Source organism: Leishmania braziliensis, chromosome 29 (assembly GCF_000002845.2).
Source record: "Leishmania braziliensis MHOM/BR/75/M2904 complete genome, chromosome 29".
In the NCBI taxonomy this organism is placed as follows: domain Eukaryota; phylum Euglenozoa; class Kinetoplastea; order Trypanosomatida; family Trypanosomatidae; genus Leishmania; species Leishmania braziliensis.
In genome coordinates this window covers 337,720-364,297 of record NC_009321.2, presented here as the reverse complement: position 1 = coordinate 364,297, position 26,578 = coordinate 337,720, and the positions used below count along the sequence as shown (strand labels likewise).

Here is a 26,578-nt window from a genome sequence, read left to right as displayed (position 1 = left end):
AGGCCGCGCCGACGCAGCGCCATCCACGACCCGACCGCCGACACCAGCAGCGGCACGCCGCTCTGGCCTAGACGCGTCGCGGGCGCCAAGCACCGCCACCACGAGAAGCGGCTCGGCATTGGCAAGGGATGAAGGGGTTACTTGGCCCCTCCCCAGAGTGAGGGTACTGGACCATTATGCCGCGCTGAGGCGTCCCACGTCATCAGAGGGTTGGTAGAAAGATAAGAACAAAAGAAAAAGAACAGCCACAGAGCCGCAATCTCCTCCAAGTGCACGAGAGCGGCACGTTGTCCGACACGAGTCTATTTCGGAGTGGCTTCCCTTTTTGTTGAGGTTATTTATACAGACACAAGCACTCACGCATCGATACAACATACACACACACACACACACGCACAGTGGAACTATACATATACAGAGATACGAGTTGTACCGGTACACCCGTCAGTGGAAAATCAAAGATAAAAAATAGACGATGGGAACCGTTCAAGTGAAAAAAAAAGTGACAAGAAAAGGGCAGGCAGTAGGCTCGGGTGAGGTTCGCGACAATATCAACTTCAGGTCGCTCCTCCACTCACCATTTATGCGTGTGTGCGCGCACCCTTTCACTTTTGTAGTTGAGAAGTAGGCGGAATAAAATGGAAAGGAGCACGATGGTGTTTGAGTTAGACATTCAGAGACAAGTGTGTCGTGGCTTAGACAGACAGAGTGAGGAGTTAGGGGGTAGGTGGAATAATCGGAAAAGGTAAATGTAGTTGCCTCGATTATTCGCGTGCAATGCACGGATGTATCACGGTGAAGCAACAGCTAGGAAAAAAAAAAAAACAAAGGAGAGGCGCGCATATCCAGAGAGAAATGATGAAAGAGAGAAGCAGAGGTAGATCGAGTGCGTGCATCTCATACAGCCGGTGGAGGGGATCACCAAAACGAGAAACACTGCAGAAAAGAAAGGGGGCCACGCGACGTGATAAGTCAGCAGAACAAGCAAAAATCAAAAGCAAACTCCCTCGCCAGACCTGCGTAGGTGTGTGTGTGTGTGTGTGTGTGCACAGCGCTAATGCGAACCCGGAAGCGAAGAATGCGGTGTGCACGAGGAGGGAGAGCGGAAGCGGGAGTCATGTGGAAGGGGAAATGAGAAAGTGTATGTGTACGTACTCAAAGGGGCCTGCAAAGCAAGAGAGTCACTACCAAACACCGGAGAGGAGGCCGAGACGAAAACGAAGTAGGGAAGGGGGGCAACACACCCGACGTCGTCTCGTTCTCGTTTCACTGAATGGAACGGTCCGTCACTCGTGGCCAATCCTCGTCGTCCGTCAGGCGCACCGCTGGTGTGTTCAGCGCGACGGTGGAAGGCGTGAAGAAGCGGTCGTTCGTGTTCTGTGAGCCTCCGGTGTTCGTGAATTCGTGACCGTTTAGGTGATCGGTGCTCAGGGAAGTGTTGATGTTGCTGGTGGCACGCGACGAGGTTACGTCTAGGATAGAGAAGCGGACTGCAAAGGCATTGCTCTGCTGGCCAGGGGGCATGAACGAGGTGGTGACAGGGTGGTTGCGGGTGGGAAAAGCTGTCCACTGCATCAAGGCTGAATGAGGCGACGGTAACGGACGCCCTGGGGTGGTGGGTGTGGACTGTACAACCCTCGTGTAGTTAACGGTAGTGGGTGCTGGAGCGTTAGCACCGTCGTTGGTGTGATGTTCCGCCCTAAATCCGGTGTGGGATGAGTGGTGGGGCGACATACGTCCACCACTTGCCTCTGCTGCCGAGTTGAACATGCTATCCTGGAAGGAGTTCCAGGTTTCGATCCCCGCAGGGTAGCGGTATATCCCAGTTTGCGGTCCAGTCGTGCGCGGCACCTGCAGTTCAAGTGCGCGCAGAGAAGCATCGGTGGGGTGGTGACACTGGCCAGGCTCGTTGCCCTGTAGCAGCGGGCTGAGCACAGGCACCATGCCGACCTGCTCCTCGGTGCCAAGGGAACTGGACCGGCTGCTGCAGCTGTCAAGTTCGCCCTCCCGTAGAAAGATCGCCGGGCCGCGGGAGCGGAAGGGAGCAGCAACACCTACCATCGTCGCGGCGGCGGACGGCGTGTTGAGCGGGGCAGCACCGGTGCTGGAGCTCGCCGTCGTACCCTTCGCCACTGTAAAACAGGTCCCAGGTTGCCTCTCAGGCTGGTCGACTGCAACAGGTGCAGCCGTCGTCTCTGTCATCTCGCGCTTAAGAAACGCGGTAGGGGTGTGCGTCACCACTTCGTAGCCGAGACCGCTTGCCACACGAACGAAATCCTCGCCGCACTGCAGCGCACGCTGCCGGAGCGCATCGGCCTCTGCTCTGCCACTCCATGACACTTGTTCTCCAGTGGGCCAGGCCCTGGTGCCGCCGCACCGTCCAACAAGAGCAGCGTGCGGTACCTCCTCCGTCTCCTTCAAGTCCCTCTCGAGGAGAAAGGCGACATGACGGGGCTCCTTACCCGGGCGATGGCTGACCGTCGACGCCTCGGTGGCAGAGAGAGACTCCTCGGCAGCAGCGGCCGAGTCGACATCTGACGCCAAACCCTTCGAGAAACAGCCCCCTGGTATCATGTCGGATGAAAGAGCAGCGATAGGGCTTCTGTTGCGCTTTTATGACTGGCGTGCGCTACTGATCTGTTTGAGCGTGGTACCCCCCCCTTTCCAACGAGAGTGCAACACTGCAAAGAAGCTGGTCAGAGGAAAAACAAGAAACCAGAAAAGGAGAGAAGAATTCGCAGATCAAAGGGAACAAAGTGGTGGCAGTGGTCACAAAAGGGAAACAGAGGAAATGAGTGACACACACACACACGACGCAAGACGGAAAATTATGTCGATGGAATGATGAGCAGTGTTAGAGGGGAAAGGTGACGAAAGGAGGGAAAGGAGAAAGAGGGGGAAGAGAAGCAGCCGAGCCAAGATTCAGTAAATGTGAAAAGAGAGCGGCGATACAGTTCAAAACGAAACGCCGAAGGAGAAGCGAAAAGGAGGGAATGTCTGTTGCCGTTATGTCTGCTGCTCTGATCCGAATGCAAAAGCTCCACTCGGCAGAACAGCAACGACGAAGCGACGCAGGAAAGAGTGAAAACAAAGAGAGGGGCACACAGAAACGCAAGCACGCTCGCTCGACGATGAGAAAGGGAGGAACAACGACCCTCACTGGCACGCCAATGGCCAGTGAAGCTGCAGTGGCGACGGGAAAACAAAAGAAAAAAGAGGCGCAAAAGGAAACGGGAGTGCCTTTAAAACGACAGAAGAAAAGAACTCGGGCGATGGGAAAAAATGACAATTCGAAGCGCCCAAGCACAAAAATGAAAGTATATATTGTTGCTGATGATGTATTGATCTCTCTACACACCTCAGCTGATCAGACTGCGTAGAATACAAATACACAACACCAGAGAGAGAGAAAAGAGGGAATGTAGTACGCTGAGCAGAAGGCGCACGGCGAGGCAGAAGAGAAGAACGAAAAACTGCCCCGAAGCAGAGAGGACGGAGAAATTGAAAGGGCAAAAAGAATGTGGAGAGGGAAAAGGATGAAAATGGTGAGAGTAGACGGCAAAGAAAGCGTTGACGTCTTGTGAGAAAGAAGGCTTGAATGAAAGGGGGAGAGAGACCAAATAAAGAAAAGTGAAGACAATTTTCTTGATGGAGAGAACAGAGGAAGGCGGAAGGGAGGAGGAGAAACCCCCACAGAGAGAGATGCAATCTGCCACGTATCTTCTCTCTGACCCTGTCCTCCCTCCCTCCCTCTATATTGCACCTCAGCACGAGAGAGAGAGAGTCAAGAAGCTTTTCTTCCTTTTTGTGTGTGTCCGAGAAAGGACTAATGTGTGTCCTCCTTCAATGCAAAAGACGAAAGGGTACCGGACAAGAAGAAAAACAAAACAAAACAAAGAAAAGAAAAGAAATAAGCGCGAGGCGAAGCAATTACATATACATATGCGTATATCGTCTTCTATACGAGGTGGCTGTAGGTTGCTGGTGGGGGAGGGGGGGGGGTGATGTGGGTGGCAGCAAAACGCCAGAATTCCTCTTTTGTCTTCTATTCTCTTTTGTCGTGCCCCTCTTTTGAAGAAACGGGAGGGGAGGGGAGAGGAAGGGAGGGGGCGAACGGAGCGTTGGATGATAATCATGAACGCCTCATGCGCTCAGCGGCAATGGCGAACACACGTGGACACACACGCACAAAGCAGATGTGTGTCGCTAGGGGAACGTGGAGGAGAAAAAAAGAAGGAAGAAGGAAGGAAGGAAGCGGACGAAAGGGAAAATGGAATATAAAAAAGGAAGACTGCGTTGATGTCGGCAGCGTGAAAGGTGGGAAGAGGTGTGTGGCAACAGTAGAGAAAGGAGAGAGCGAAGCCCCGTATGGTGGCCATTACAGGGAGAGGAACGTGCGAGGAAAAGGATATGACAAGCGATCAAAGGAGAGAGAAAGAAGGCAGCATCGATCTCGGTAACAGAAAACAGCAGTAGAGGTATGACTCTTCAGTTTTCATTCATAACAGAGCAGAGGGTTTCAGCACATTGGCCCTTCTCTTTCTCGTAATGAGACATTTGTACTGAGTGACACCGAGGGAGCGGTGTAGCTCACACGGAGAATACGCATTCACGGCGCCTATATGGCACGGCTTATTTTGTTCCTAACCAGGGGCACACTTTGCCCCACTGGTGTATTTTCCTTTCTTTCAAACACGGCATGAAGAAGAACTTCAAAACGATAGCCGTGGTCTCCTCGTCGACGCCTCGTGCTCATTTTTTAAACTAGGAAAAAGTTGGTCTACATCCCGATCTAGACCACCGCTTGCAGCAGCGCAAAGTCGTGAATCCGTTGGAGATACGCGCACTCTGAAACATCCAGCGATACGAAAAGCAAAACATATCAGCACGCGTGAGTCGAATACCTCTCGATTTGTCTCCTCCTCATCACGCACAGACACAGAGGTAAGAGCATCGACTTGACGGAAGCTACCCTACGGTGGACCAATGGGGCGTTTCATTGCAATCCGGTACGCCCTTGTTGTCGCAATGCTGGCGACCAAGAGGGGTTGGAAGAAGAAGAAGACCATGACGATGATGGTGATGCCGGCCAGAACTGGTTTCTGCAGCCGCGGCACTTGACGGAGATCAAGCCCTAGATACTCGTCGTAAAAATCGTAAGCGCCGCACCGAACCTGCAGCTGATACAAGCACCAGCCTACCAGCATCATGTAAAACACGTGCAGCCAGTCCGTGTACGGGTATGACATCATGACATGAAATGTGGTGTTCCTGTCTGCGTGATCAAAATCAGTGAGCATGTAGCGTAGCTGCCGCCGCTGCACTGCTCCGAGACCTAAGGTGCGGTACAGCAGATGGGTGTCCTCCTTCGATTTGTCCTCCATCGCCACGTAGTCGTCACGCGCATCATTGCGTCCAATCAGCGCATTCATTCCTCTCCGCACCTGCGCGACAAGAGGATGACTCTTGTGCGCATCGTGCAGCGCCTTCAGCCCATCGCCGTCTCCCTTCAGTTTCCCGAGCTCCGCCGTGGGTGGAAACGCGTAGCCCTGGAAACGCATGACGCCTTGCTGTTGCATGATCGTGACAAGGTCGTAGGCGCGCGGTCCAGAGAGTAGTTGTGCCTGCAACTTGGTGCTACTGTGGTGGTAATCGATGGGCTGCCCCTCCAAGCCGCGCTCCACCTCGTCCGCCATGTAAACGGGCCCTTTTGCGCCCTTTTTCGGGGTCTGCTCTGCGTTGTATTTGGCACGGAAATCCGCGAGAAGCTTATCATAGTGCGGGGTGCCCTGGTAGTACTCGAGCTTCTTGATGTCCGCCTCCAGCTGCTTGACTATGGGTTTCGGGGTTGCCCGATGCCTCTCGTCTTCCAGTTTCTGGGGTGTCTTGTCTACAGCGGCAAACTCGTGCGACGCGGCAAACATGCTCTGCTCCCTTGTGATGCTGCCGCTGCTGCCCACGCCACTGCCATCACCGCTCAAGGCCTCAGCCGCGGGGTCGGTCTCGAGTGGTGCTGCCGCCGCTCCCCGGTGAAGAGCTTGTTCGCGGAGGATGTGCAAGCGACTACGGTGCGATGCATCCAGTGTGCCAACCCCTGGCGTATCCTCCTCTGCAGCAGAGAGTGCTCGTGGTGCGTTGTAGTAGTACACGCCTGTGTCGATCCCAGAACGTTGAAAAAGAGACTGCCCAGCGTGCACGCTTGTGCTGCCTACTCTTGCAGCATCAGCATCCATGTAGGCGGGGGCGGCTCGTTGGCGCTCACCTATGGACGGAGCCCGCTCAAGGCCTTCCGGGAGCTGCACCTCCACGTTGCGGTGCGTCAGATGCTGTAGTGGGCTATGACCCTTAAGAAAAGCGAGTGACTCATCGCTCGGGTCGCGCTCCTCGGGTGGGACGTAGAACGCGGGCCGCGGCGGCACTGGGGTATCGCTGATGGGTGGCAACTCGCCGCTACACTTAGGCGCTTCGAGACTGGGTTCAGCTGCTTTATTCACTTGCGGGGCTCGTGGGATAGCAGCGGTGTGGGTGTCAGTGGCGCTAGTACTGCTGAAACGCCGTGGGGCGGCAAGGCTGCCTGTGATTAGAACAGAAGCTCTGTAGTGTGGTCGCCACGCCCGTCCGCTACCAGAGCAACGCAACACACTTAGGAAGCGGACAGCCGCAGTAGCAGCGCATCCAGTCAGGCATCGACCCTTCATTCTGACAGTGGCCTTGCCCATAATGTCCTGATGCCCTGTTGGTTGCAGCAAAGAGCTGTCAACTCCGTTACCCAGCGTTTGCGAGGGCTACTCTCACTCTCTGCCCCCTTCCACAGTAGAGGCAAGGGCCCAAAAGAGGTCAATGAGAGCAGAAGCACGTTTGCGAGTCCCCTGTGGAGGTGCCATGCAATAAGCGACTGTGTGTGGAAAGTGTAGAGGCGACCATAGGTAATCGTGGCAGCGAGGCAGAAGAAGAGGAACAGTGCGCGATACTATTTCTTAGGTAGGGATCACCTTCATACAGACACACAGAAGCCACGTGGAGCGAAGGGTTGCAGGGAAAAAAAAAAAAAACAGGCGGAAAGTAGAGTGTCTCTTGCTTATCCAACGGTAAGAAAAAATGTGGCGTATATCGACATTTTGGGGGTGTGGAGGGCAAAAACGCGCCATCCAAGTGGCAACCGAGTGTAACTCATGCCGTGTGAGAATCGTTCAGTGCAGCGGTCTTGCTCTCCCGCCATAGGGGGGGGGGGGGGGGGTAAGTCCCTATTGTCGCTGGTCCCGCCCAGTGCTGTGATCGCACAAAAGAGACTGGGGAAAGGAAACCTTGTGCGAGCCGAGCCGGGACCATCCCTGCATCAACGCAGTTCCTTCCCCTCCCCCCCCCCTCCCTCTCGGCTTCTTTTAACAATCTGCGTCGAGCTGTCCTGGTGTATTTAATTTTTCTTTCTCTTCATAAATCAGAGTTTTGTCGCTTCTCTTTTCAGGCACGAAGCATAAAATAAGAGAAAAAGGCTATCATGATAAGAGTAGTGAGTACGAGGTCGCACATACCTGCGTACACAAAACACCTAGCACAGAGATAGTGGCAGTAACAATAAATAAAGGCAAGTGTTAGCTACCGCAAACAGAAAGGAAAGCAACCGAGAAAAAAAAGGTGCCTGCGCGCATGGTGTAAGCACACCAGACCGTGCGGCGGCAGATGCACAAAAAGAGAGGTAAAGAAGACTGAAAGCAAAAAGAAAAAGTGCAAATTACAAAGATGATTTGCCGAGGAGGGGAGGTAGAGCACCGTGAAGCAAAGAGAGCACCATTCCCATACAGTCTCGTCACGAGAACTGTATGTCAACACATCCTCCCACACTCTGTAAAGTTACTTGGATGTGATCAAGTGATGAATCCGACCGTCGTGAACATCCAGTCAGTTTTCTTCTTCGTTGAAAGGGAGGGTTTTTCGTTGTTGCGATTTGTCTCAGTTTCCTACCCCAGTGCAGACAAAGTGCGTCACCATTAGCGCTCCACGCTGCCTGATTAACCTTCGACCTCTTCTTTACCAAAGGGAGTGGTATAAGAAAGAGCAAGCCACAACTCTACCCACGAGCTCAGAGAGTCTGGTGTGTGTGTGTGTGTGCATGGCTCTACCCTCTGCGCAGATAGAGTTGTCGCAACTACCTTCAATTCAGAGGAAGGTAGACGCGGAAATGATGAAAACTGCATCATATACGCGTAAAGATGAATGTATATGTATCTATTCACCAAACAGAAAAAAGGCCATCAGACTGTGGTGTCACCGCTTGATGCAGCTTACCAATGTTGTATACAGAAAAATGAACACAGCTCACTCCATCCGTGTGTTCTTCTAAGGCCTCTTATGGACATGCTCTCAAGCACGTTGGAGCACGTATGACAGCGCTCTGCGCATCCCCATCACGAGAAAAACATCAGCTCACTACACGCCCTTCACAGATGCACGCCAACAGTCAAGTAGTGCCCCTTACCTGCTCCTTTCGCCTCCGTTTCACCACTTTCCTTTGAACGAGTCCATTCGCTGCCATACAACACATGCGCTCAGCTCCACTCTCCGCGGCCCTGCCACACGCCCACCGCGCAGCGCTGAGCGGCGCTAGGCACGCGTCACGACAGCGCGCCGACCCAGCCACCCGGCCACAGCCTCCGCCGCACACACCGCCCCACAGCCCCCCGCACCATGCCGGCAGACACACGGCGCACCCGCCGGGGCGGCTCCGGCTCCTCACACCAGCAGCGGCACGCCGCTCTGGCCTAGACGCGTCGCGGGCGCCAAGCACCGCCACCACGAGAAGCAGCTCGGCATTGGCAAGGGATGGGGGGTTGCTTGGCCCCTCCCCAGAGTGAGGGTACTGGACCATTATGCCGCGCTGAGGTGTCCCACGTCATCCGGTGTTTTGACAAACACGAGGAGAAGCAGAAAAGGAGTAGAAGTGGCCAGCCACAGTCAACCGGCGTCACATCATGGCGGTGCTATTCTTCCGGCACTGAGGCACAGTCTTTACGAACCGCTACTTCTTGCGGTACGTTGCGAGCTTCATGACGCGGATGTCGGCCGTGCCTTCCGCAGTCGGGAAGGCCACCGGGATGGAAGCCACCTCGCCCACCTGCTCTACCGCGTCACTGCCGCCTAGCAGGCGGAAGATCTCTTCTTGAAGGTTGCCCTTGCTCGTAACCAGGCAATCTGTCAAGTACGTGTTGTCCTGTGTGCCAGTGTCCTTCTTGATGTTGTCCCATTGGTAGTCGCCACCGATCACGAGCAAACCACCCTTTACCACACGACCGAGCAGATGTGCGGGAATGGCACTTGGGTGATAGCTGCGCTCCAGGCAATTCCAGCACACCACCAACGAGAAGTCGGAAAGATGGGTATGCAGGTTTGTGGGGTCGGCCTGGAAGAACGTAGCACACTCGCGGGTTGGCCCCCACGGGAAGTTATTGCTGTTCACATAACGAGCAGTGCGCTCACCGTTGGTAGAGTTCTCGACGCTGTACTGGCAGTCGCCACGCTCGCGAATGGCGAATGCAGGAACAAGACGCCGTGCTGTATAGTCGACGCCAATGACCTGTTGAAATGCTGTTGTTAACTCGAATGTGACACGACCACCGCCACAGGCAATGTCCATTGCCCTCACCGCCGGCACCGTGGCATGCTCTGCGAACATCCGCTTGGCGTGATCGGCGATCGCAACACAGCCGTTTGGCAAGCCCTGGAAAGAGTCGCGGAAGCATGTGTCGGTGATAATATCGACCTCGGGATCAAGACCGAAACCAGTACACTTGCCTTGGAGCTCCTGTACCTCGGGTCCTTCCACGTAGCGCAAGCCAATGTACTGGAAAAAGTGGCGGCGAAAGGCAAAGCGGGCGTCGCGTGTGGCCATATTGCCGGAGCTCGCCCACGTGCCACCCTTCATGCATGTGTGCCGGCCATCGAACGTTGGAAGAGAGAAGTCGTCGTAAAGGGGGTGAACCCGATATCCGGGGTAGGGATAGACGAAGCACTCGCAGTGCTGCCACACGTTCCCGATCACATCGTACAGGTCGCCGTGCTGGAACTTGTCAACAGGGCAGCTGCTCTGGTAGTGCTCAAGGCTGATGTTGCCGGGCGCCCTCTCACCCCACTCTGGCTGGTCCTTGCCAATGTATCGGTCAAACAGCAACGTCCACTCCGCCTCAGTCAGCATGCGAACCTTCTTGCCTAGCTGCTCACTCTTGAAGGAGCAGAAGGCATGAGCCTCGAGGTTGTTGAGCTCGCACGGCCAGTTCCACGGCAGGTCGATCAGCTCCGTCTGAAGACGCAGCGCGAAGCCACTTGAGCGGGCCTCGTCGCGTACCCAGAACCACGGGTGTTCCGGTTTCTTCCACTGCACCCACTTCCAGCCCTCCTCGTCCCAGTAGCGCTGCACATGGTACCCTCCCGCCTTCATAAACGAAAAAAACTCAGCGTTGGAGACAATATACTTGCTCGCCTTGAACGGCGCCACCTCCACGATGTTGTGTCCATTCGCGTAGTCGCAGTCCCAGCCGTACAGACGCGAGTCTGGCGTACGGCCGACCTGTACTTTGCCACCCGCAATGGGCACGAGGTCGTTGATTGGGGCCTGAGTGCTCGCATCGGAACAGCGCCGCCAGACGTCAGACATGGCGGTAGTAACGTATTTCATTGGCAGCTCGCGGACGTGCACGGAAACCGTCTCGAAGTGAATGCGCTCATGCTCGGCGCACATCAGCATCACCCACCAGAAGAGGTTGGCATCACTCTTGGTGCTGTTTGCCAGTGTCAGAGGCATCTCAAGGGGAAACTTGCCGCTCGACATGAGGTGGTCAATGCGGTCGCGAACCTGGCGGCGGTACTCGCACACCTCCTCCACGCTGGGCCAGGAGTAGTGCGCCTCATTCAAATCATCCCAGCTCATTTCGTCGACGCCGATGGCGCACATATTCTCGAGGATCGGGTTGATGCGCTCCGTCAAGCCAGCCACGCAGAGCTTATTGATATAGAAGCATGCAGTGTGACCGTAGTAGAAGATCATGGGATGGCGGAGTTTGTGAATGGGCGGCACAAGAAAGGACTCCTCATATGGAAGGGAGTCAAAGACCCTCTCGAACATCTCCATCGTGTTGTGAACGTAATTGCGGATCTCCTCCATCTTGGCCACCGGGTCGCCGCTGTCAACTGTCGGTATGCGCTGGAAGAATAGGTTGCGAGGAGCTGCGAGATTATAGCGCTCCTCGGCCTCTCGGCCGCTGTAGTGGTGGAGGCGCAGTGCCTTCATGGTGTATTGACTCGAGCAAACAAAATACTTTTGTGTAGAAAAATTTTTCGAAATGTGAAGTCTCTTCTGGAGTGAGGCAATCTGTAAGAGAGAAAATACCCGTTCAGTCAGTCGTACTTAACAGGATGCCAAAAGAAACACAAACAGAAAAGATCAGTGATGCGAAAAACTAGCGTGCACGAAATATAAATATGCAAAAAAAGTCCTCAGCTTGAGTGTGAAGGAAACAGAGAGAAGAATAAGAGGAAAGAGAGAGAATGGGGGTCGAAAAACTAGCATGATGAATTCCAACACGTTCCCAACTCTGCTGAACTGGTGGGTTTCCTATTTCCGGGGAAGAGTATACCAATTGGGTTACCCTCCCTACTCGCACTCTCGATGCCGCAGCCGCTGGAAAAGTTATGAATGAGAATTCTGTTGTTTCGATGTCATCATTTGGGTAACGCTACGCGCGAACAGATAGACTTACGTACCCCCCTTTTCCATCCGCCATGGATCCCCTGTCGTGGTGCGTAATCAAGAAGGTAGGTGATGGAAAAAGCGAACCCTTACACTCACTCGATTCCGCGAGATCTGAAATGAGTAAAAGTACGAAACGGAGTAACGACAAACATTTGGCAAAGCATGACAGTGGAATGACGGAGAGTGCTTTGACTCACTCCTCATCATCACATCGTTTTTCGATCATCTCTCCCTCCCTCACTATGGTTGAAACCTTTCCGAATACATATGTAATATATATATATATATATATATATATATGCGACGGGGTAACGGAATGCAAACGAATGCTGAGAAGAACGTAGGTATCGAGTAGGGGAGAGAAGTTGGTGGAAAAAAAGTGAGGTAGAAGGCAAAGAAGCAGAGATGAGGGAAAGAGGAAAAACATGAGCAGAGGTGAAAATAGAACCAATTGCGCGCGTGTAGATCCTGTGGTGTTTCCTGAGAAAAAAAGTAAGCCACCACCAGTTAACGTGCGCTGGAAAGAATATCCCTGACATCTCGAGAAAGTGGTTCGAGGTGATGTCGGACCACAATAGCCCCAGGCACGTGAGGAGATGTGCAGGCACAGCTTGAATCGCTAACAGTGCATTTGAGGGATTGATGCAGTGTTTAAGCCGTAGGAAGAAGCAGCGAAATCAATGAACAGAGAGAGTGGCGCTCGTAGTAAGGCAGAACCTTCTATCAGCGCGCATGACTCTGGAGGAACGAAAAGGACAAGGAAAAAAGAGATTTCCGAGCATGCGCACGTTTCAGAGGAAGATGTGCAACAGTGTGTAGAGCTCACTCAACTCCGTAGCTAGCAGTTTCTTGCAGGCATCTAGAGAGTTCGATGACTCTGTTTGTGTGGACTTGGTAGAGTGATGAATCGGTTCTGTAGGCAGTGAGTGCTGGGCTGTGGCAAAGGGTAAAACAAGAGAGCCGGCAGAACAAGAAACACCGTACGTGTTTGATTTGCAATTATCAAGCGTACATGAAAGAGTCATCGGTTGAGTTGCCTCCTTTTGTGTGCTGCCGGCTTCTTGGGTCGCACAGTTGTCAAGTACATTGCGCTGGCCAAGCTTTGTCAACAGCGCCGAGCTCCGTTTCACCAGGACAGCGTAGTCGCTGTCGTCATCAGACGTCTTCTCTGAGGCAGATGTAAAATGGATAGCGCTCTTGCTGCTGTGCAGGTGGTGCCGCGGCTCACGTCCGTGGATCGCGGCCGAGTCATATTCATCGGTTTTCGCTGCCGCTTCCGATGCGCTGCTTCTGTGCCGTTTCCTGGCTGCGTCCATCCTGCACTGTCGTACCTTTTTTTTTTTGCGGAGGAGCAGTTAGTGCTCTGACGGGGGAGTACGGTGCACCCCTCCTGAGAAAGAATAAATTCCTCTTGCCAACGAAATATTGAGCCTTTGCAGAAGCAGTGGGGATCCCAGATGACGCGCAAGTGTCAGTGACCTCAATAAAGAAAGGAAGTACACGAAACAGGACAGGTGTCGGCGAAAGGAACAAAAGGAAAAAAATCAAGTGGAGATACCACGGTAAATGGTTTGGAGACCATGCATACGTGGATAGGCGAGAAGAAGTCTAAAACACAGCGCATCGATGGTGATGGTGTCATGATACACTTGCCATCGCCCCCCCCCCCTGCTTTGCAGCTAGATGCATGGCGACATCAAGGAGTCGCTTGGTGTAAGCGGCAGGAGGGAGTCGAAAGTGCCTGCAAGCATTGCTTCGCTTCACGGATTATCAAAAAGCTAAGCGCTTTGTGACCATTCCCATCCCTTTGCATGTATTCAACTGTTTTTTCCTTGTTTGGATACGCACGGAGGAACTGCAAGGGCTGCGCAGGGACTATGTAGTCCTCAATGACCACAAGACAAGTAGGAGGGTCATCATGGAAGCACCCAATAAGGCGAGAATCAAAGCAGACGACATGACAGATTCATCCTGCAGCCCCTCCATGGCAAGGTAATCGTCGCCGGTGTAGCAGTAGGAAGTGTTCCCAGCGCCGTCGCACTGGAACGCTTTGCCGTGCAACCATGCGTAGATCACGGCACCGTAGCCCCACCGCAGAAAGCTGAGAACTCCGAGAAGAGGCGGAAGTGTACGCAGGTTCAGGAGAAACCCTGAGAAAATTATGCTGTACCCAAAGTACGCGTACGAGACCCATATCACCCACCGCCGCGAGGGAAGCAGAGCAACCAAGTACTGAAACGCAGCGTGGGTGCAGCTGACGAGGCCAACCAGTATGGCCAGCGAGTACGAGGAGCGCAAGACAAATAGTACAAATGGAAGGAAAAGGGCGAGGTAGACGGTGCGGATAACTACTATACGGACACCGAGACACACGATAAAGCTCAGCGACCCGTACAACTTTCGCTTCCGGTGGTCGAGAGCAACGCGGAGTTGGCCACGCATGCTCTCGATTGCGGCAAGGTTCGAAAGAAGGACGAGCACAAATGCTATGAAGATGAGCCCGCGGATGTTGTACATGCCACCTTGATTCTCAGGCTGCGAGTGCACTGCGACGGTGAGAACGAGCAGCCCAACGGAAAGAAGCACGACGCCCAATAACAGTTCAGCGTCCGCCACAATCTGCTTTAGCGTGTATGTGAGTAGCACACCAAAGCGCCAGACGCAAGTTGGTAGCGCACGGAGTGGGGGAAGCGGGGGAGGCGTTGTGGTAGGACTTCGAGTGGTGGCGGGGTCCAGCGATGAAAGGAGAGCAGCATGTACTGAAGAGTCGTAGTACTTGGCGGCGTAGAACATGGTCTGCGACTCGCTCTCGGCCCACTCCACCGCCAAGTCCATCAGATCCCCGCTAGTCGCCACTTCGACAACTGCACTAGGTGGCACTGTGTCCCCTTCAGCCGTACGGCGGTAGACCGGCGGCGGCGGCGTGCCGTTCAGGTCATCCAGCAGAAACAGGCGCGACGAAAGTCGCGGTGGCGTGCACAGGGCTGAGTACAAGAGACTTCCTGAACCGTCAACAAACCTTTGTGATAAGGAGCTGGAATTGGAAGTGGGAAACGATGCCGCGTGGAAAGTCCGCCGATCCTCCTCCGCAAAATGTGCCTGCAACCCAGGACCTAGAACTTCCTTCCAAAGCGGCTGTGGTACATGCTTGGGTATGCAGAGGCAGTTGAAGTATGATATGGCGTCTTGGCACTTCCCGGAGAACAACACCACTCCACCGACTCCAAACAGGAGGAGTGTGTCGGCGGCGCTGTGTAAAGACATGGGCATCAATTGGGTACTCAGCACCACTGTTTTCATCATGACTACGCAGACCCGGGAGAGAAGCTGGGTGCATTCATTTTGCTCAACCAGACCCATGGTGTCAAAAGGGTAGGAAAAGAACAGTGCCGGTGGGTCCAGCACGAGCTCAAGTGCCACCTGCAAGCGGAACTTCTCCGACTGTGAGAGGTCTGTGACTTTCTTACGGAGATCGAGACTGACGAAGCTGGCGGCGGCCAACACCAACTCTTGCGTCCAGCTGCGCTGCTCCTTGCGGTGGAGATACACCACAAACCACAAATTGTCATGCACTGACAGGAAAGGGATGAAGAGAGACTCGGTCCCCACGTAGGCAATGAGGCGCAGTCGAGTTTGCGCGTCGACAGCCACATCGTCGACCCAGATATCCCCTGACGCCTGTGTGCCTCGTCCTGTTATTACCGTCATCAGCGATGACGCAGCAATACCGTCCACGTCGGCCACCACGTGCAGCCTTCCTCGCCTGAACTGGGCGGAGACACCCTGGCAGCAAATACGACCACGACGCCGATTGGGGTAGCAGCGTTGCAGCCAGGGTCGCTGAACCACAGCGACGTTGCGCACAGCCACGTCAATGCCACCGGAGCAAAACACAGAGTGATAGTACTGCCTCATGCGTTGGTTTCGCACCTCCGCACTGCAGCTATTTTCGCTACATCTCCGCGCACACAATTCTCCGTCGCTCAGTTGATAGGAATGCGCGGTGGAGTTGCCCACTAACGGCGTGCTTTCGCTGATCATTCACGAATATGCGCGGATACGACTGGAAACAAGAAAAAGAGGGAAGTGTTCAAGAGGAGACGTACTATTACACTACCGCAAACCCTCCTTGCAGTCAACAAGAAAAAAAACCACCTGGAAGTAGTTAGAATGACTTCCGTGTTGCTCATTGACGTAAGCGTACGGCGGCACATGGCGGCTTTCGTACAGCCAATCAATGCACTTGAGAAACGTACCCCTTTCGTTACGCCTTAGCCGTGATCTGTGCAATCCGTGAGCATCTCATCCTGTAGATACTCACCGCGGTAACGTGGCAGTTTCAACAAATCGCGTTTGCTGTTTGCAAATACAAAGAGATATCTTTAAGTGTAACACACAACATGGTGCACACTAGCCGGCGCACCACGGAAAGAAACTGCTCCTTCTCACGCCCTCTGCACAGCCCTCTCCGCTCTTTTGTGCACTGCCCCTCTCTGCCCTTCTCCCTCCCGCCTCGCTCAAAGCCGCGGAGAAAGGAGCAAGATAACTTGACAGCCACTCAAGGAAACAGGAGCGGCGAGCCACAGGAAAAACAAAGAATGAGCTGGGAAGACACACGCGCACCTGGGAGAAAATGTGAGGCACTGCAGTCGCCTTCTACCCTTTTTCCTTGCTTTCCTCTGAAGCTCACCCAGCACAGAGTAGCCCAAAGCACTGCGTTTACAGTGAAAGTGGGGAAAGTGGTTTAGAGGGAGTTGAGGGGAGGAAAAGCACCGTAACCCTCCTCGGATAGTTCAAAGGCGCCAGAAAAGGGGATCTGACTGTAGCGAGGAGGAGTCGCAATCCAAAGTCCTCATTTTTCATCTATTCCTCAAAGGAGAAAGAAAACGTCGCTTGACAGTCGAGACGTGTACGCAACGTGCAGAGTAGTGAGCACAAGACACGAAGCAAGCAATAGAAAGAAAAAAAAACGAAGGGCGAAGGTCAAAGGAGTAGTGGCATCGCACGCGCATTCACCGCACAATCGTATCGAGACACTTCACCGCCGGCACGGTGTCCGCACGCATCTCCGTTTTGTCACCGCTACCCAGCTCCACTCAGGCTCAGTCGGCAACCATCACAAAGGGGGGATTGACGCAAAGAGAGCCGAAAAGGGGGGTTGCACATCTGGCGACAGCGGCATCCCCAACGCCCTCATTCCGCCAAGCTTTGGCTTGAAGAGGAGGGAGTGCCGGCACAAGAGGAAAGAAGCTGCAGCGCGCAAAGTGTTTTTGTTCTTGGATGCGCAAATGGGGAAGACGTGCTTGTAGAGACCACGCACATGAAACCCCCTCACAGCTGCCGCACCCACAAAATCTCACGGCTGTATAGCCAATGCCGATCGTCCGCAACGCTCCATGATGAAAGCTAACGGTCACCCTGCTCCCGCTCGACACATTGTCTGCAACTCCCAGAACCGTCGTAAGACGTCACGCGCATACAAAAACATAAAATCGAGCAGCGCCGCAGTGCGCACAGGCACGCGCTCGAACTCTTCCCTCTCCCTCTCGAAAAAAAGGTGTGTTAGACGGAATGCATACATAGAACCCTTGCAAGTATGCACAAACACAAACACGCATTAACACAGCAACCACATCAACCTCATCCACAACTATAGACAGCAAAGAGGGAAAAGGGGGAAGCAAGGCATGGATGACGCGAAAGGAGCAATAGCGAAAAAGAAGGGTGAGAAGAAAAGCACCAAAGTAACAGAGTCTTTTGAATTCTCAGTGTTCGACCTTTTCCCGCTTATCTTACTGCGGCTGAGAAGGGGAGAAGAAGCTCTACAAAAAGAGCGCAAAATGAAGAAAGCGCACACCGATATATTACCACACGAGATTAGGTGGGTCCAGCTGGTGTGATGCGGCAGCCATTTGGTATAGGAGCCACACGATAGCTAACAGAAAGAAGAGAAGCACCAGGCGTTTCTCTTGTTCGTTCTTGCCCTTTTCCTTAAAGTAGGTGACTTCGTTGAAGATGGTGTGTACCTGCGTGTAATCATCTCTTTCCAGGCGGTGCCGTCTCTACGGACTTCTTCTCCTCCCCCTTGGATGTACTCTTTGGCTTTTCTTCCGCTGCCTTCGGTGTGGACGGCACCCTCACCGCCTTTCGGCAACGCGCACCGATACCCAGAAGAACTTTCTCGGTGATTGGCTTTGAGCCAGCGCCGTAGTCGAACGCGTCAAACACTGTCGAGACAACATGGCTAGAGTTGTGTGTCTCCTGACCAATGCACTCGATGACGTCTGAGACCACCACACTCTCCTCCGGAAGCTTCTTCTTGCTCAACTTTTCGAACATCCTCTTCACGTTTTCTTCCGTCAGATAGGCGCCGACGGCTTCCTGCAGTCCCTCGAAGCCAATGTCAGAGTCACTCTTCTCAGCAGAAGAGGTGATCTTTTCGATCTTCTCCACAAGCTTGTCTGCGCTGTTTGGCTCGTCGCTAATGGAAGACATGGTGTCGACCGTCTCGCACAATGTTTCGAGACTTGCACGAACCGTCTCCGGCAGATTCTGGATACCTAAAAGCTGCCGCCGCTGCTCGACCGGCAAGTTGTTCATCGACTTACGAATGCTATACCGAGTCGGCTTGATCCACCAAAGTGTGTTGTACGGGACACTGCCGTCTTGCGCCAGAGAGTTCCACCACTCCAGCTGTACTCGGAGTGTTTCAGTTCCCTCTGTCCACCGCATCCCGCGCGTTTGGTTGGCCTTGACAAGCTCGTCGTTGCTCATGCCGTCAAGACCTTCCAAGCGGATGAGACGGTCATCCTCGCGAGCCTCGTGGTAGCGGCGGATGATCGAGCGCCGCATAATAGGGGACAGCACGCGTGTGGGGAGCAGGGTGTGGTACCACTTGTAGACCCCAACAGACCGACCGAGACCAATTACAATGTTGTCCGGAACCTTGAAGACACTAAGCGGTCCATTACGGTCAAAGTACGGCGCTACAAGACGGATGTCTTTGGGGGCGATTGAATCACCCATAACGGCACGTCGGATCACTTCCTGCTGCTCCTTGTCAAACGTGGCCAACGCCGTGGCAGACAGGTAGTCCATCGCGCGCTGACGAGCACGCAGTGTTTTCATCGCGTCGCCGTACAAGCGGTTGCGCCCCTGGGACTCCGACTCGAACGTCGACGGAATAAGTCCAGGAAACATCTTTAACGCGACAGGCAAAAGAAGCTCGGCAAACGGAACCACAATGAAGAAGCTAAACGGCACCAGTCGCAATAGATCCTTGGTTGAGCTTTCCAAGAGAAGTCGCTCGCGTCTCGTGAGAGCGACACCTTTCTTCAGCTGACGCGAGTACTTCCAGGCCAAGCGTGTGTTGATGAAGAAGAGCCGAAATCCATGATACACGTGCCGCAGGCCCTCGTAGACGACACACATGTAGTACTTAACCTTTGATGGTGGCTTCTGCGCAACTCGCTGGGTAACCGCTCCAGACGCCTTCGCTGTCGAATTCGCCACCTGCGCATTGACGCGTCGTACAAGGGTACTCCGCAGCATTTGCCCGCCACCTGCTGTCCAGCAGAGGTTTCGCTGATAAGAAAAGTCTGGGCAAATAGACCAGCAGTTATGTAGAATCGTGATGGGTGCTGATACGGTGTATAGAAAAAAGGGAGTATGTGACTATGATCAGAATTTCGAAGGTGTAATGTATTTTTCCTCTGCATGTCCTCTAACTGTCAGGATCAAAGCAGCACCAATAAGCAAGGACGAGAGTGGAAATATAAAGGAAATAGCCTCTTGATCAAGGTAAGGCAAGAAAAGGGCAGAAGCAGTGGGCCGTGCTCGGCTGTTCAGCTGCTGCCTTCTGTGGTGCACTAAACCAAGCACCCGTTCCAGGGCTACGCCGTGTGTGTTCGTAGCTACCTGTATCAAATTCCTGTGCACTAATCAAGCCGTGGAAATTGGCCAGCTTCTCAGTGCTATTGGCAGCTGGTTTCCAGTTTGGTATCGACACGCCGTTGCTTTCTGCAGTTAGTTGCGCCCATATGCAAAAAAGGACTGAAGGAATGGGCACCACGCACGTGGGAGTGATCCATCGCGCGTCAAGATAGTCTCCTCATCCTTACGCCTTCTTCTTCAACTCCGCCACCGCTTTTCTCTCCTCCGCCCCTTCCTCCACGAATCCGAAAAGATCTGAAACAGCCTCGCAGAGAAACTTGGAGAGGGATACCTCTTCCTCTGCACACGGATCACCTTCCGCCGGTTTCTCTGAAGAGGTCGTGAAGACATTAAGAATATCAAAGTTCCATGCTGCCCTGACATCCCCGTTATACATGGCGACAGCGGAGAATGTGACGAGAAGCCATGGTACGATGAAGAGGAGCGCCGGCTGGCCGTGTTCGAAGATCAGCATGACAGCCATAGTGTTCACAAGACTCAGGGTGTATGCAACAATCGACGTGACAAAGTACACATTCCCCCTCTTCACATAATCCTTTGAGAACACCAGAGTTTGACATATAAAAAACCCAGGCACAATGATGTCACCGAGTCCCAGAAGGCTCTTCTTGGAGTAGTCCCCAAAGATCGTCTGAGGAAACACGAGTTTGATTGGTCCATCAATGCCGGTTGCCACAATTAACATGACGTCCGACCCAAATACCCAGAAGATGTCGTAGAAGAAGAGACCAATCAGCAGAATGAAGGAAGTCGTGAACCCATTCACAGGAAGCCATTCAAGAGTGGTGACGGCAATCGAAAAGGCCAGCGTGTTGCTTGCAATCCAGTTTTGAGCAAAAAAGCTGGCGCACCCGGTTCCCACGCAGATCATTCCAGTGAGAATGTTGGGCTTGACGTACCCTTTTAAGAACATGTGAAGAGCAAAGACGCTAATCGAGCTAAGATAGAAGGAAATCAAGATGTTGAAGTATTCCTTCGGAATAAAGCGCAAGGAGACGTACAGCGAAAACAGCACGACGGAGCCTTTCAAAGGCAATGACAGCGCCTCGTCAGTTTGGAGTGCAACATCAGATTTACCTTTCATTATCACCTTCCTGCACCGAAGGGCCCCTACCACCACCGCAGCGACAGCGCACGTAGTCAAAAAAGCGAGAGCAATGTAAATCTGCGACATTGCGACTCCCAACAGAAAAGAATTGAGGAAGGCCAGAGACAACGAGATCCAGAGCACCACATAAAGAAGGCTGAGAGAATCGGAAAACGAGTGTGAATGAGGGCCAATAAATGCATAAAGAGGGGAAAGAAGTGAATCCAATATGAAGGTGAAACTGTGGGTGTGTCACTTGGGCAGCTTGCTACTAAGGGAGGGCAGCACCTTGACAACGGCAGGTTCTTTTTTGAGGGCTGAGGAATGTGCAGTCCTTCCATCCTGAGAACTTTTAAGATGGTATACACAGCTCCTGCGGCTCTAGCTCCGCTGATTTAAAAACGAGAGAGCAACCTACTGCTCTACGATCCCCTTCATTATTTTCGTTTTCTTTTTTCACTTGGTTGTTTGGTTCAGTATCGTCCTCCATCCATAGCAGCATGTAGTATGACTGTTTTACCACCATTCCCGGAATAGTCATAGAGAGAGCCTCAACTACCCCGCTTCCTCTTTGGCGGAGGCAGTTCAAACCCGTACTTCTCTCTGTGACTCCTTTCCAGCGCCAAGCGTCTTAGAGAACCTCGGTGGCGCTTCGACTTGAGATGTGCCGCCATCTGACCGCGACCGTAGACCAGGATCTTGCATACTTCACACTGCTCTTGGGAAACTGGCTCTCGAGAGGCCAGCTGCTGCTTTAATGGAAACAGCGGTTCTGCGAGAGGTTTTTCTGCTGATGGCCTTAGAAGAGCATCCAAAGTCTGTTGAACAGAAGTCAAAGTGTCCACGCCGTCCTGCACCCATAGCAACACAAAGTGCGTCGGGGAGTCTTTTAAGGGAGATGAATGCAAAAGTGGAAGAAGGCGGTTTTGAATCCATCGCTCCTGTTGTCGGGCATATCGGCGAGTATTCGACCTAATTTGCGCAACTGCTTTTTCACAATCACTACTCGTGATCAGTAGCGGGTTACTGCTAGAAAAAAACTGGGAAAACTCTTTGCAGCCAATCGCCTCGGAGAGACTATTACGCGGAAGCTTCCCGCCACTTTTTAGCCAAAACGCCTTGACCTCATCTAGCATCCCGCGATGAAGCATCACATCAACGCGTCTATTCAGAAAGCTGTACAAAATATCACGCTTCATGCGGACCCACACAATAAAGAGTGTGTTTCTATCAAATCGCAGCCCCGATCCTTGTGCATCAAAGATGGCCGATGGCGCCTGTCCAGTGGCATCATAGATCTCAAGTAGTCGCTTAATGCGACGGCGATCATTGGGATGATATCGCGACGCTACCTCAGCATCAACCACGTTCAGTCGTTCCCACAAGTCCCCCTCTGCATCTGAATCAGGATAAGAAGATAGGCAGAGTTGTTCATCATCGTAGACTAGAGAATTCGCAAAGAGTAGAACTTGAGCGTAGTAACAGGTTCCACCACAGATGATTACAGCTGCATCTGTGTGTCGCTGAAAGAAGCCTGCTATAAAGGACATCACGATGCGTTCGTACGAGTGAACATTGAAAGCGGTATTGCCTGACAGCTGTGTCTGCGCCTCGCGGCAGAACTCGCGTTGTTCCACGGAGCTGCAGCTGTTGTCACAGATAACAGAGCCATCACTGTTGAGAAACCCTAAGCAGACATGGGTCACTCCACCAAGGTCCGTCGCCGATGGTTTGTTAGTCGAAATTGGAAGATCAGCGTAGCACTGATAAACATCACAGTTAACTATGACAACATCCTTGTAACCGTGAATACCCCTTAATTCATGAGCGAGGTAAACCGCCACCTTTGACTTGCCACTTCCAGTAGATCCAATAACGAAAAAAACAGGCTTGCTGACTGTCCGCATCCCAAACGTAGGAGCGACAAGGAGAAAAGATTACGAAATGCTGGAAACAGATTGCAATACAAGGTGGAAAAGCAGGAAGATATTGATTGAAAATTACGGTGATGAGAAGGATAGAAACTCGCTCGAGAGCTAGATTCTAAGCATTCTGCCTTCTTCTCATCGCCCACGTCCTCGCTGAACCATCCGTCTTTGGAACTTCGAGGGAGAGAGGTGCTCTTTCTCCTGCTCCACAGAGAATAGGTGGCTGCCGTACATTATGCCGACATTCTTACTGACCCTCTTTCCTTTCAGCTTCCTTGGTAGGATGCCCTACACTGAACTCTGCTGTTATGATTACTTAGCAACAACAAAATAAACTCATCATTCCCTTTGTGAGCGATGCAATTCACAAGCTCCACCGCTTGTCACCCTTCCTGTGGCGTCCCCCTGCTTTCCACTACTAGACTCAGTTGAAGTGAACTCTGCCTCGCGCTGGGCCTGGCCTTTTGCTGCTTCATGCACCTGTTCCTCTGAATCCTCTTCCATCTTTTTTCCGTTTTCCTTGAACGGATCACCACAGGGGTAGTTCCAGCGATAGCAGAAGGGAATCCGTACAATGTCAGTCAAATTGTACAAGATGATGCCGACGACAATAATAGCATACGAAACAAAAAACAACTTAGTAGGATATATCTTGAAAATTGTGACGTTCCATATAATGGCGTAGATGTTCGCAGTCAGTAAGGATATGTTTGCGAAAGCTGCACTGGAAACGATAAACATAATCGGCATGATAGTGTAAACAAGCAACATTGTGACACCAAACACCATCTGAAACAACCAGTCTTGCCCTGTCCAGGAGCTACGATTTGGTTTGAACGCTTTCCACTCTATTGCAAAAAACTGTATTGTTGAAAAGACCAAGGCGAACGAGGACATCATTGCCAGGTTCTCCACTACTGGAATGAAAGCAGAGACCTGTAAATGATTTTCTGCCGTGCCCACATCCTCTTTGTCTGGAAACGTGCAGGTGGGCTCCTGAATGTTGGCTGAAGGTAATGCAGATGTAGTAGCATTCCTTGTCTCACAACTTCGATTTCCACAGCAGCAGCTGAACATAAAAGCTGGTGTTGATGGCTTTACAAACCACTCCGTCAGTACATTGCTTGTCGCGTACAGCAAGCTTGAAATCAAGCACAAGATGTCCCCGAGAACTTCCTGGTTCCCACCCGCGCTACGGGAAAGGCCATCAGCGTCAAGTGCAATAAGAAACGCGAGGCCTCCAATCGCGATCACTCCACCAACAACATGAGTAACCGCAAATTTCATTCGCAATAAAAAAAAACTTAGTACCAGAACGCATGGTACGGTGAAGCAGTTGAGAAGCTGGACGGAAGTCATGTTCGTGTACTGATAGGCAAGTACCACGACGTAGTTAGCCTCGAGATCAATCACAGCCAGTATCGCGTATTTCCACCAACGGTTGAAAAATCTAAAGTTCGAGAATGGTTGACTGCGGTACTTGTATAGTATAAAGAGAAATACTGGGAAATAAACTGCAAAAATGAATGCGTATGCTGTGACAGACTGAAGTACGGGATAGCTTGCGTTGTTGTTGACAAGCTTCGTCGTAGAGACACCGGTGAAGGAGATGAGGAATGCAAGACCCTGGCCTAGCACTATCCTTTTGACCATCTCCTTCAGCGTCCCAAACCCACAACTTGTGGGTACCATCATTTTATCCGTAGAAGATACTATGGATGTTCCCTGGACCCGAATTATCAGCCACTAATTACTATTATCGCAGATGAGGATAGAAATGACAAGATAACGAAATAATTGAATAATTGAGAAAGGCATTGCCAGTTACATCAAAGGTCAGAGCTGGCTCCGTCAGCATACGAAGCAAAATGAGCTGTCACTCTTAGAGACCACACTGCCGGGGGTGGAAAATGACAACACTGTGTGGCTCTTACTTGTTTTTTTTTTTTGGCTAGTGCTACTGCATTCCTTTACATTAACCCCCCAAAAAAAAAAATTTCGCTTTGTGAAGTATCAATGGAACTCCAAATCATAGATTTGAGTAAACCACTTTGCTCACAGCTTTCCTCCGAGTCAACCACTACGCACAACCGCAAAGACTCATTCCCATATCACCAAACAAGCACAAGAGTACGCGACAGCGACTGCCACACATGACATGAAACTCCCACAACAACCTGCCTCGCGGGTACCCTTCCCCATCCCGTTGCCATTAAAGCTGCCCCACCCCCACCCACCCCCCCCCACTTTTTCGGAAAGCGGACAGCCAACCTGTATTCACAACACGAACCACAAAACACAAGGCAAAGTCTTGCAAGCCTCTTTTGCATCCCAGCCGCACCCCATCGCACAACAGTTTCCCCTACGACAGCAGGAGGGACCGCCATCCCCAGTTTGCAACGGAATGCGAGAGACAAAAGACTCGCAAAGACAGGCGCCCCAAGAATTCACGAAACCCATCGCGAACCCCAAGCGGCCACAACGCCAGAACAACCCCCAGAGAACCACAAAATAGAGCTGCGCAAGTCGCCGTCCGCCACGGCACGCGGCTTTAAGAAAAACAAAGACATCGCAACACAAGAAAAAAACCAGGCCACCACCGCTAAACAACCCTCGGAAAATAAGAAGCTGGAAGACATCGGCCAACCCCGACAAATATCGCGGCAAACACCCCCACAACACCTACCGCGCAGCGCTGAGCGGCGCTAGGTACGCGTCGCGACAGCGCGCCGACCCAGCCACCCGGCCACAGCCTCCGCCGCACACACCGCCCCACAGCCCCCCGCACCATGCCGGCAGACACACGGCGCACCCGCCGGGGCGGCTCCGGCTCCTCACACCAGCAGGCGGCGAGGCCCGAGGTGGGATGCGTGCGAGCCACGCCGGCACTCCTGCCCATCACACGGGCAGTTCAAACGCGCCCACTTCCGCAGGCCGCGCCGACGCAGCGCCATCCACGACCCGACCGCCGACACCAGCAGCGGCACGCCGCTCTGGCCTAGACACGTCGCGGGCGCCAAGCACCGCCACCACGAGAAGCGGCTCGGCATTGGCAAGGGATGAAGGGGTTACTTGGCCCCTCCCCAGAGTGAGGGTACTAGACCATTATGCCGCGCTGAGGTGCCCCACGTCATCGCAGGCCTATTAAGAAGGAACGCTTGAAGTGAACATGCCGAGTGAGCCGCGCTCACATTTTCCCAAAGCCACAACGCCTTCTGCAGACTCTCCTCCTCGAGCACTATTTCGCCAACAACAGGGAAAGTATTTATTTTGATATCGAATGAAAAGCATACTTTAGTTGCGCCGCGGTGCTTTAGTTAAAGTAAGGAAAGGAATAGTGAAAATGATATGCCTCATAGTCAAGTTTTACGAATTATCTTTTGTATGTAATATTGAGCATAAAAGTTCTTTGCGCTAGTATGCTTCTTTCTTTTGGTTCACCGCAGCCGCGCGCGAAAGCAGGCACTTGCGCTTCTTGTGTTTCTCGTCCCTTTCCGGGTCTCCTGCAATACTCGTGCGGAGCCGGCCGCCGCCACCAAGGATTCCCACGGCCCCGCATTTCCCTTTAACACCGCAGAGAATAAAGTGGGCTGCCCAATCCGGATAAATAAAGGGGAGCGGCTTTATTTGGACTGGAAGGAGCGGGCCCGCTTGTCATCCGCGCAGCTAGCGCGGACCCCCTCGCGCCAGTGATTTCGCAAGCTTGTCGTCTCCGCAGGCGCGTGCCAGCCCACGGTAACCCGTAAAAAACGGAAACGGCTGCGTACGTGACAGCTCAGCGGCGCCGGAAATTATTTCTTGACGCCACGAAATATACCATTCCCTGCCGTTATGGGCACCGCGTCCTTCCGTCTTGTGGGGTTGGGG

General features: G+C 52.8%; 9 protein-coding genes across 9 annotated transcripts; all 9 read right to left on the bottom strand.

Annotated features, from left to right (window-relative positions):
- Positions 1–1,266: 1,266 nt before the first annotated feature.
- Positions 1,267–2,574, bottom strand: LBRM_29_1040 (hypothetical protein, unknown function; the record flags this gene model as incomplete). Its single annotated transcript, XM_001566399.1, has 1 exon — positions 1,267–2,574. The coding sequence occupies one exon, from the start codon at positions 2,572–2,574 to the stop codon at positions 1,267–1,269; it is 1,308 nt and encodes a 435-aa protein (XP_001566449.1).
- A 2,399-nt stretch (positions 2,575–4,973) lies between these two features.
- On the bottom strand, positions 4,974–6,233 carry LBRM_29_1030 (conserved hypothetical protein; the record flags this gene model as incomplete). Its single annotated transcript, XM_001566398.1, has 1 exon — positions 4,974–6,233. The coding sequence occupies one exon, from the start codon at positions 6,231–6,233 to the stop codon at positions 4,974–4,976; it is 1,260 nt and encodes a 419-aa protein (XP_001566448.1).
- A 2,783-nt stretch (positions 6,234–9,016) lies between these two features.
- On the bottom strand, positions 9,017–11,281 carry LBRM_29_1020 (conserved hypothetical protein; the record flags this gene model as incomplete). The annotated part of the gene is made up of 1 exon (XM_001566397.1): positions 9,017–11,281. The coding sequence occupies one exon, from the start codon at positions 11,279–11,281 to the stop codon at positions 9,017–9,019; it is 2,265 nt and encodes a 754-aa protein (XP_001566447.1).
- A 1,253-nt stretch (positions 11,282–12,534) lies between these two features.
- LBRM_29_1010 (putative A-1 protein) lies at positions 12,535–13,059 on the bottom strand (the record flags this gene model as incomplete). The annotated part of the gene is made up of 1 exon (XM_001566396.2): positions 12,535–13,059. One exon carries the CDS (start codon positions 13,057–13,059, stop codon positions 12,535–12,537), a length of 525 nt encoding a protein of 174 aa, XP_001566446.2.
- Positions 13,060–13,618: 559 nt separating this feature from the next.
- On the bottom strand, positions 13,619–15,784 carry LBRM_29_1000 (ABC transporter-like protein; the record flags this gene model as incomplete). Its single annotated transcript, XM_001566395.1, has 1 exon — positions 13,619–15,784. One exon carries the CDS (start codon positions 15,782–15,784, stop codon positions 13,619–13,621), a length of 2,166 nt encoding a protein of 721 aa, XP_001566445.1.
- A 1,995-nt stretch (positions 15,785–17,779) lies between these two features.
- LBRM_29_0990 (conserved hypothetical protein) lies at positions 17,780–19,294 on the bottom strand (the record flags this gene model as incomplete). The annotated part of the gene is made up of 1 exon (XM_001566394.1): positions 17,780–19,294. The coding sequence occupies one exon, from the start codon at positions 19,292–19,294 to the stop codon at positions 17,780–17,782; it is 1,515 nt and encodes a 504-aa protein (XP_001566444.1).
- A 565-nt stretch (positions 19,295–19,859) lies between these two features.
- Positions 19,860–20,780, bottom strand: LBRM_29_0980 (putative signal peptide peptidase; the record flags this gene model as incomplete). The annotated part of the gene is made up of 1 exon (XM_001566393.1): positions 19,860–20,780. The coding sequence occupies one exon, from the start codon at positions 20,778–20,780 to the stop codon at positions 19,860–19,862; it is 921 nt and encodes a 306-aa protein (XP_001566443.1).
- A 554-nt stretch (positions 20,781–21,334) lies between these two features.
- LBRM_29_0970 (conserved hypothetical protein) lies at positions 21,335–21,982 on the bottom strand (the record flags this gene model as incomplete). The annotated part of the gene is made up of 1 exon (XM_001566392.1): positions 21,335–21,982. The coding sequence occupies one exon, from the start codon at positions 21,980–21,982 to the stop codon at positions 21,335–21,337; it is 648 nt and encodes a 215-aa protein (XP_001566442.1).
- A 1,068-nt stretch (positions 21,983–23,050) lies between these two features.
- Positions 23,051–24,406, bottom strand: LBRM_29_0960 (conserved hypothetical protein; the record flags this gene model as incomplete). The annotated part of the gene is made up of 1 exon (XM_001566391.1): positions 23,051–24,406. The coding sequence occupies one exon, from the start codon at positions 24,404–24,406 to the stop codon at positions 23,051–23,053; it is 1,356 nt and encodes a 451-aa protein (XP_001566441.1).
- Between the last annotated feature and the right edge of the window lie 2,172 nt (positions 24,407–26,578).